We start from the raw sequence: 9,767 nt of genomic DNA, 5'->3' as shown, positions 1-9,767 counted from the left end.
AATACAAAAAGTATGGGGTAAAATGTTCTAAAATAGAAAAACTATTTGAATAGGGAGCAGGAGAGAAGTTTAAGCATGTACGTGTACGCATGTGGGTGCGTGTGACGTTCTGAACGCGCAGTATCGGGAGCGCGCCCGGTGGAGCACGGAGGTACAGAAAGCTCGCGCTCCAGCCCGAATCTCTGGCCCCTCCCTCTCTACGTCACCAGGTGCGTCAGGTGGCAACTTCCGTTTGGCAGGTGAGGCGGAAGAGAAGACGAGAAAACGAACTGACAGGACGGAGTGTTGAAGAAGTAGTGGAGGAGAAAGAGGACAAGTCAGGAAAAGTAAGTGAAAGAACAGATAGAGAGAGAGTGAGAGAGAGGGAGAGCATATCTGTTTCTATCACATCTGTTTCACGTGAACTTTTTTCCAACTCCACCCGTCTCATCTGTGCTCTTCCACCTGCTATACTCCGTCACACCTGTATCTTTTAACACCTGTACTCTATTCTATCTGACTCACACTCCGTCACATATGTACTCTTACTCTGTTGGACCTGTACTTTATCAATACACTGTCACACTTGTACTCTCTTATACCTGTACTCGGTTACTTTTTTAAGTATTTTATTGTATCACAGGTGTTTTGACTCATTTTATGAATTAATCTGAATATTTCTTTTAGCGTATTATTTATTGTGGTCAGTTTTTCAACCGGTTGAGGACAATTTTCTTTGCGTTTTCCCACTCAATGAAACATTTTTAAGTCCAGATATATTTGAAATGTTTCTCTGTTTGTATGAATGTGTGAATAATTTCTCAAACATTTTTCAGCAAAGGACATTTTTTTTCAAATAATTATTTTTTGTTTTATATTTAGTCTGAGCACTTTAATGAAATGGGTTAATTTATATTAAACAAACGCATTACATGTAAGTTTATTTCCCAATCACATGGTTACAGGATGGGTCCGTCTCCATGGCAACACTTCCTGTGTTGACTCCCCGGCCGCTCCTCAGCATTAACAACCTATCATTAGTCGCTCATTGCCCCTCCTCCGATAGTTTAAGCTGCAAGGCCTGCGATTGGTTAATTAAAAAATTAGAGGTTATTTGGTCCGGTTCAGAAATAGTGCTGTTGCTATGGTAACAGAGACGACGTCATAAGGTGCAGCTCAATCATTCATTGGACTCATTTGATGGTGTGCCTGAAGTAGTTGAGTTCTCATTAGATATGTGTAATGACTCCATGAAGGTGTGTCCTCGACCAAACAGGAATTCTGATTGTTCTGTCTTTGAACCCTTTTAATGGAGAGTCGTGACTGGAAATGTATAACTTTTACACCCAAGCTGCCAAACGTGCAAGAACTCATTATAAGTATATTTCTCAAAGTGCTTGACTCGGTTGTATTTAAAGAGATTGTGATTAAATTGTGGTTTTATTTGGATTCACCAGGTTTGGCCAGCAGCAGCAGATTAATGTTGCTGGTGTGTTGCATTGTGTCGTTGTTGTGTCATGTGTCAGGAATGTGCTGCAGCAGCAGGAGGCATGTCGACAGACTGGTCACTGCGCTGGCGTTTACAGGCTCCACCTGAAACTTTGAATCGGACTCCAGATTGATTTTAGTCAGTTTTTCGTAAAAAAAACCCCCAAAAAACAGCAGACACACCTGATGGATAAAGAGAAATCATGGAATCCTGAAGCTTAATTTGTTTAAAGGAAGAAAAAAAGCAGATTTTCTGGTTTGAATGTTTTCCTCGGGTCTTTTTAAGAACTGAACAAAAACGTCCATTATCAGCCTCGGACAATAGTAAGTGTCGTTTGATTTGCAGCTCTCTGAATGTAAAGCTTTAATTGTTTTGTGTGGCATTAAAGTTGTGTGGTTTAGCACTTAATCACCTTGATTGCCTTCTGATGTTTGTTTTTTCTCTTTCTGACTGTTTTTTTTGTGCCATTAATTTCAGCCGTGAGCGCCGCGAATGCGTGTCCATTCATGAATCAGAGGCTGATAATGGCGGCATTGACCGATAGTGAAATCAAGCTGTCAGCGGCCGGGATAAACGAGCTTCTTACAGACTCTGAGTGTCAAGAGTTGGCGCTCCTCGGGAACTTTACTGTGCCACAGATGGAGATAAGATAGTCGAGAACAAGGCGTCCATTGACTGTTGGGGTTTGTGAACTGTACAGGAAGCGGCAATGCATCTAACTCTCAACATATTGCGTGTGTTTCGCAGTGAGCAATCCCATCCCGTCCAACGTGAGGTCCGAGGCCAAGAAAGCCGCCAAGATCCTGAGAGAGTTCACTCAGATCTCTGCCAGGAATGGACCGGACAAACTCATCCCTCGTAAGTGCCTGAAGTGGACTGAAAGTGATGAGCGCTGATGCTGATACAACTCGACCGTCAGACCCTGAGTGAAAAGAGCAGCCTCGTTCTTCAGTCGACGATGACGAGAGACTGCCAAAAAAAACATTACATCAAACCTGTGGATTTAAAATGCTTTTTTTTTTTTTTTTTTTTAAACCAAAACAGCTCTTGAACCTTCTGAAAAACCAAAACTTGCTTATTCTAGTCAACTAGAAGAACCTAAAGAACATCTTGTACCTTTCTAGAGTCTTTCAAAAACCTCATCAAACATCTCTCGACCCTGTTAAGGAACCTCCCGATGCTCAGGTCGAACCTGCAGAACGCCCTCGTGGTTAAACACATGTCTTGTTGTTGCAGCTCACGTCATCGCGAAGGCCGAAGGTCTGGCCATCCTCTCCGTCATCAAGGCCGGCTTCTTGGTCACGGCGAGGGGAGGCAGCGGCATCGTCATCGCCAGGCTCGCCGACAGACGTAAGACCTCCAGAAAATACAGCGGCTGTTTCACAAAGTTCTGCTTAGGGTTGTTGCGCTTCTGTCTGATTTAGGCTGACAAGTTTAAAAGGTATATCCATTTGTTTTCTTGTATTCCGGGTCTGAGTGTCGAACGTTCCCTGTCAGGAAGTGCTTCCTGAGCAGAGCTGTAAATTTCATCAGAACATTTTAGACAAGTGGCCCTAAAATCAAAGTTTTCATGTCTTTCACTTGTCTTGTCTCCACTATAACACCCCAAAGACACTGAATGTCATCACCTCTTTCACTCACAGTAACGGAAGTTCAGCACTTTTTGCGTTTCCAGTCCCCGACCTGAATCGTGTCGGCCGGCGGCTAAAAGGAGAACATCTTCCTCCGGCTATCGTCTCTCCATGCGGACCTTTTCCGATGCCAGACGTTGATTTAAGAGACATTTCAGAAAGCGAATAATTACTATGAATTTACTGGCTGTGGGAATAAAAAAAAAATTCCAAAATGACGTCAGAATTCAGAGGAAGCGGTACAACCCGTTCATCTCGAAAATATCGTTAAGTGTGGAAAAATCCAGAAAATTGAAGCCACATCTCCTGTTGTCTCGTCAGAGTTCATTATGTGTTGAAAATTAATGTCTCCTCTTTTTTTCCTCTCACAAAGACCCGCGGGGTTCTCTTCGTCGCTGTTTTGTGTTTTGATCATGTGTGTTTCCATGGTAACAGGAAGTCATCTGATACGTCCACCGTTTGATGTTCGTGATTTTTTTGGGGGGGGGGGGGGTTATTTTCGCGGCGTTGGCGGACGTTGAGACACTGCGACAAACTTTTCTGTGGCGGTGCCAGAAGCCTGTGGTGGTCACATGTTCAGAGCTGAGCCGTCTCTCTCCGGGCGTTTTTCTCGGTTTTGTGGATGTTGATGTGTAAAGAGCCGGTCGCAACATCTGGAAGCACTGCCGCCAGAACTTGAGTCGATGTTATTCACAGTACGGCTTCTTCTCGGGTCTTCAACGACTTATCGGCTTGACCCACAGTTCGGTTTGGGGAAGTCACGGTGGACGACCGTCCTCGGGTGTCACAAGAACCTAATGAAGCTCTTGAAATGTCAAGAAACGCAGATAATCATAAGAAACTTCGAGTCCATCAGCACTTCCACTTGGATACGCCACAAAACCTCAACCCTCCACCTTCTGAACAACCAACGGACCGTTCAAAGGCCTTGTTGTGGATGTCGATAACCAGGAGAACTTTGGCAGTAAAGCTCGTCTTCCTCTTTTCTCCAGCAATTGTCCTGAAAGACCAAATTCTTTGTGAACTGAAATAAACCCAAGTCCTTGAAAAACGGCGTGAAGATGCGTCGTAGCTAAAAGAGCATTTCTTTGCTCTTCATTAACTCCAACGTTCTCAAAGACACCTAGAACGTCTCCGTTTGACATCGAGAGCCAGGTTATCTGGACGTCCTTACTAGTGAAAACAAGTGAAGCAAAAAAAAAAACGGACCCGTTTAGTGGATGTCTTATCACACCTTAAAGACGGACATTACTAACCTCCTCACATCAAAACCTCATCAACGTCTTCCTCATTTCTGTCTGGAGCTGCCTCGTTGATCTCTTGAACACGACACGTCAACATCAAGAAGTCAAAAGCTGGATCATGTCCCAGGGACCAAAAGACCGTCTCATTTGAGTTGACCTGTTGAAAAATGCCACGTCATCAGAGACCAGTAGAAAATTCCCCTGAAGACTGACTGAACCGTGTTTCTCATGCTGGAATTATCCTTAATGAGCCTCCATAACCTCACGTGAGCAGAACCTCAAAGGTCAGTAGAGCTTCTTTAAAGACACAGAAGTTCCAAACAGATGAGTGGTGCTCTCGGGGAAACAACCAGAGAACCTTGGAAAGGTTGACGGAACCTCATTTCACTCAATTGCAGCGTCTGAACAGAGTGATGGACTCTGGTTGGTGGAGATTAACCAATCTCAAGGTGACTAGAATTTCTCAAAGAGCAGCAGAGTCGAGAGCTTTAATGTTGGGTTTATTTTCTCAGGTTGGTCGGCGCCTTCGGCCATTGGGATCGCTGGCCTCGGTGGAGGTTTTGAGATCGGAGTGGAGGTGAGCCAACGCTCTGCTCTTGGTTGTGTCCTCGCAGACGCTTTAGTCTTGGAATAAAACACAGGTCCGTGACCGCTGACCGCTCCGTCCGCCCTCAGGTGTCGGACCTGGTGATCATCCTGAACCAGCGTCGTGCCATCGAGGCCTTCACCAAGGGCGGGAATCTGACCTTGGGCGGGAACTGCACCGTCGCCGTGGGACCGATGGGCAGGTGAGCCGCTTCGGTGAAAAGTTTCCTCGTTACTTTGTGATTAGAAGGATTCTTTTGTGACGGAATATCGTGGTTTTAAACGACGCCTCCTGTGTTTGTGAGGAATGTGGAGGCCGACGTGGCGCTGCGCAGCACTGCGGCCGTCTTCACCTACTGCCGCTCCAAGGGGCTGTTCGCTGGGATTTCTCTGGAGGGGTCGTACCTCATCGAGAGGAAGGAAACCAACCGCAAGTACGGAAAACTTGGACTCTGTTGCTTCCCGTCTCTCCTGCATTTCCTTCAAACCTTTATTTCTTCTTCAGGTTCTACCTCCGTGACATCAGAGCGTCGGCCATCTTGAATGGAGATGTGGAACCCCCATCGGAGTGCTCCGACCTGTACCACGTCCTGAACCAATACAGCGAGGCCTACTCTGCAGACTGGCACAACAAGAACCCTTTAGTCAAGGTTGGACTTTCTTCTTTTCCTCGGTAGTGCTTTCATTAATATCTCTCAATCAATCAATGTCCTACTGGTGTTTTCTTTCTTTTCTTATTCCATGAAGGTTCTGATTTTATACATTTCCATCGTCCTTTATTGACTTCTTTGTGTGCACTTTTCTATTATATGGGGGTCGTTTCTGTTTAGTAGTTTAGCGTCCATCTTTCGCCATTTTGAAATAGTTTTGTCACACATCTCTCTGTCATCCTGACTGATTTTATGTGTTTTGATTTTGGGGTTGTTTTGCATCCTTTTTAGTTTTAATTACAAATCTTCTGGGATTTAGTCTATTACTTGATGTTTCACATATCTTGTCAGCCATTTAGCCTTTCTTTGTTGGTGTCAGTGGCCTTTTTTTGACCTTTTGCAACCTCTTTGCATAATTGATTGGAATAATTCTTTTTCTTGATGTATTTTCTTTCGGTAAGAATGTTTTTCTCGACGGGTTTTGGATCTATATTCAGTCATTTCACAGTCTTCTGTGGTTAATTTTAACATCCAGTTTTGTGTGTGTGTGTGTGTAGTCTCTTCCTCCAGCCAGACCAGCGGCACCACAGCAAATGAGAGCGCCACCTAGCTTTCAGCCAGCAGTCAACACTGGTAAACCATGAAAGCAGACGCCATATATGTACATTGGTTGTTTTGGGATTAACCTGTTTGTAATGTTGCAGGAGGAGCAACAGCAGCGGGAGGAGGAGGAGGAGGAGGAGGAGGGAGGAAGAATGTTTTGTACCCGAGCGTCTCCATCTATAAGTCTGAAACCTCAGGTGAGTTTCTTCTTCCTCACTCTGAAAGTGTGTGTGTGTGTGTGTGTGTGTGTGTGTGTGTGTGTGTGTGTGTGTGTGTGTGTGTGTGTGTGTGTGTGTGTGTGTGTGTGTGTGTGTGTGTGTGTGTGTGTGTGTGTGTGTGTGTGTGTGTGTGTGTGTGTGTGTGTGTGTGTGTGTGTGTGTGTGTGTGTGTGTACGTACTCTGGTGGGTTATTAACCTGCAGACCTTGGCGAAGCATCAACACATTAATAACCCTGTAAATTATTACAGTCTGTGACTCCATGAAGGAAAAAGTCTCATGTGACTTGTTCTGATTCATCAGCTCTGGGGCTGAAGCGCCATCTCGTGTTCACATCTGTGAACTGCATCTGTGTCAAAAAAAATATATAAATATTGACTGTAATTTGACTGAACAATTTTTAAATTCTACAAACTAGAAATTAATGTGTTTCTTTCTGTTTCAGATAATTATGCTGCTAGAAATTCTCAAAACTTTGGTATGTTTAATTTTCCATTTGACATAATTCGTGTCACTAATTCTGAAATGTTTGACTGTTTTTTTCTTTTAATCCCTTTTTATTGTGTTTTCCCAATGTCAGACACAGTTAATGTGATAAAAGAAAACCTTTTAGAGAAGACAGATATGTATGTTGATGTGTGATCATTCGTTCAAAGTATGAAGATATGCTATATTAAATTCAAACATTAGTTTTCACCAAATAATTTTTTTAGCTTATTGTTAAATATTTAAGCAAACAAAAGACAAATTCTGAACGCAAAAATGTACAATTCTATTTACATCGGTACAAAATGGCAGTGGCAATGGAGTATTTTCATTTAGTTCAGCTTTTTTATTAGTGAATTTCATAAACAACATATTAAACATTTTCAAAATACTTTAAAAAGACAATCATACTGTTTTAAAATATTTAAATAAATGTGCTCTACTGTTACATTGTGAGAAAATAAGATTACTCTATTAACAAGATTTCTTTAGTTTGTATAAAATACTTACAATAAAACTACTTGAGTTTAAAAATAAACCAAACATAAAAAAACATTTCCAAATTTTCGAGATATACTTTCAAATATTACTAATGTTTCCCAAGATCTCAATAGTTTTATTCAATACATAGTACTGCAGCTAAATTTGCAAACGATAGGTTAAAATACTGCATTATGAAAGAAGGTAAAAGTTACTACCATTTAAAATACTCGGAAACCAAGAATAGAAATTTGTTGACATACATTAAGACATGACTTAATTTCTTTTAATGCAGAATTCTGTGAATGAAATATTTTTCATAAAAGTACAGAAAAATACATCATATTACCACTAGTTTCAAAGGTATGAAAAATAGTTCCTAAAAATTCCAATCACTTTAAATAAAATCCTAGTGAAATGTGTTTAATTGAATTAAGTTTAATAAACATTGATACTTTTCCCCTGTAGGTGGAGCTTCATCAGTAGGCGGGGCCAGTGGCGAGCTGGTTGTCACGGCGACCCATCCATTCACTGGGCAACAACCCGGCGACCTGAGCTTCGTGCCCGGCGACCGGATCACCGTCACCACGAAGACAGACTCGGAGTACGACTGGTGGGAGGGGCGAACGGATGACGGGCGCGTCGGCATCTTCCCCGCCAACTTTGTCTCGTACTGACTCTGCCCCCTGGCGCCTGGAGGAGGAACTGCAGCTCAAGAGGCCCGAAGAACAAATACTCTGCAGGTTTTTCCACACGGAATGAATCTCTTCTGGGTTCTTAAGTTTCATTCAAAACAACTATCAATAGTTAAACATGTGATCAGATTTATTTTTCATCCTTGAAAATTGAAGATGTTAACATTTTTGGAGTACTTGTCACGTAAAAGTTAATCCCACCACTATTAATCAGCTATTGACGAGCAGTTAAAACGACTGACACTTAGAAGTTACTGCTGCTGTTCACTAATGTTTAGTTTGGCCACTACAAGTCAATACAAAGTAGAACTGGTCAATACTGGTGAAACTTTTAGCAATAACCAGTTACTACTCATGGTCTTCACCAGTAACCAGTCATCACTGTTCATCCCTGATTACTACTAGTCTTCAAATAATACTAGTTAGTGCAGATGCACAACTTTTCACTGCGGTTCAATGTTGATTGGTCTTGGTTACGAGTTTACAACTAATTAGTACTTGCAAATGGTCACTAGAAGCTAAATTCATACTGGTTACTAAAACCCACTACTAGTTTGTCTCGTCGGTACCAGTTACTCCTGAGGAATTTACTTCAAATATTGTTTGTTTCCACTGGTCAGTGGAGGTTACACTAGACTTTGGATTAGTTCATATGACTACAGCTTTTAACTGTTTATTGGTTACTTGTTACTAGTACCAGATCATGAGGGGGGAGTTTCTTAAATATTTCCATGAGAAATTGTCTAAAATCATTACAGATTAGAGGTAACCTGGTAAATATCAATATTGAATGTTTTAATTTCTGATGATCTCCACCAACTCTCACAAACTCCACTTTTTAAAACAAACAAACTACTTGTTCCACAACTATTCACATAAAATTTTGATGTAAAAACAAAAGTCAACTTTTAAATGTAATTTCTAATGATGGAAATGTGCAGTTTGCCCAGAGATTAAACTCTTTTCTTTTATATGTAACTCACCAGTTGAAGGTCTGTAAGTTTAGGGGAGAAAGCAAAAAGTACAAAGTGCAGTGCCTGTTATTTTAAAGGTTATTGGGAATATTTGGATGTTGGTGTGGTGATGGAGTGGAGGACAATAACACCCTTTAACACCCGAAACAAGCTGAAATTGCACTTTCTGAGCTAGTTGAAGGATGTTTGATGGAATTTCACTTAATATTGGCAGAAATGTTTATTTTTTCATACTTTGTGGCTCAGTATTCAAAGCTCACTTCTGGGTTCTGTTACAATAATTCCTCACATTGACTTTTTAAATCAGTTTTTATGTATTGATGATGTTATTTTGTCGCTTTGCCAATTAAAATGTTTTTTTTTCTCCAATAATTTAGTCTCGTTTTGGGGACTGTATCCACTTTCAAAATAAATTAAATGGAAAGTGTCATTTGTTTTAGTGCTGATTTTTTGGTAATTTTGGATTGTGAAGATTAAATCCAAATCTGAAGTTATCGAATTAATGGACAAATATTGATTTCTGCAATTTGGGTTGGATAATTTTCCAACAAGAAAACACTTTTCCATAGAATAAGTAAAATATTGAATATAGTAAAAATAGATTTGATTAAATGTCTTTTATTACGATCAAAAAAGTTTGGTTCCACAAAATTTTCACATTTAAAAAAAATTGCACATGAGCTAAAATATTTAAAAACTTGTCTTCATAATATTAAGTTATAAATCATGAAAGA

At 41.1% G+C, this 9,767-nt stretch overlaps 1 protein-coding gene across 1 annotated transcript; it reads left to right on the top strand.

The window, feature by feature from the left end:
* The first annotated feature begins 230 nt into the window (after nucleotides 1-230).
* Nucleotides 231-9,530, top strand: sh3yl1 (SH3 and SYLF domain containing 1). Its single transcript, XM_080493065.1, has 11 exons — nucleotides 231-326; nucleotides 2,216-2,326; nucleotides 2,705-2,818; nucleotides 4,856-4,920; nucleotides 5,019-5,131; nucleotides 5,234-5,362; nucleotides 5,434-5,578; nucleotides 6,136-6,211; nucleotides 6,283-6,378; nucleotides 6,844-6,876; nucleotides 7,833-9,530. Coding segments are annotated over exons 1-11 (1,092 nt in total). The 5' UTR covers nucleotides 231-325; the 3' UTR covers nucleotides 8,042-9,530.
* The last annotated feature ends 237 nt before the right edge of the window (nucleotides 9,531-9,767 follow it).

The sequence above is a fragment of the Lipophrys pholis genome (assembly GCF_963383615.2).
Source record: "Lipophrys pholis genome assembly, chromosome: 23".
Classification (NCBI taxonomy): Eukaryota; Metazoa; Chordata; class Actinopteri; order Blenniiformes; family Blenniidae; genus Lipophrys; species Lipophrys pholis.
The sequence above is the reverse complement of the archived record's forward strand: the minus strand, read 5'-3'. Positions and strand labels throughout refer to the sequence as shown.

Excerpts from the sequence above, each read along its gene's own strand:
- sh3yl1 (XM_080493065.1), top strand. Across the intron at positions 2,327-2,704 it reads ACCGGACAAACTCATCCCTC|CTCACGTCATCGCGAAGGCC; the intron begins GTAAGTGCCTGA and ends TTGTTGTTGCAG. Across the intron at positions 4,921-5,018 it reads GTTTTGAGATCGGAGTGGAG|GTGTCGGACCTGGTGATCAT; the intron begins GTGAGCCAACGC and ends GTCCGCCCTCAG.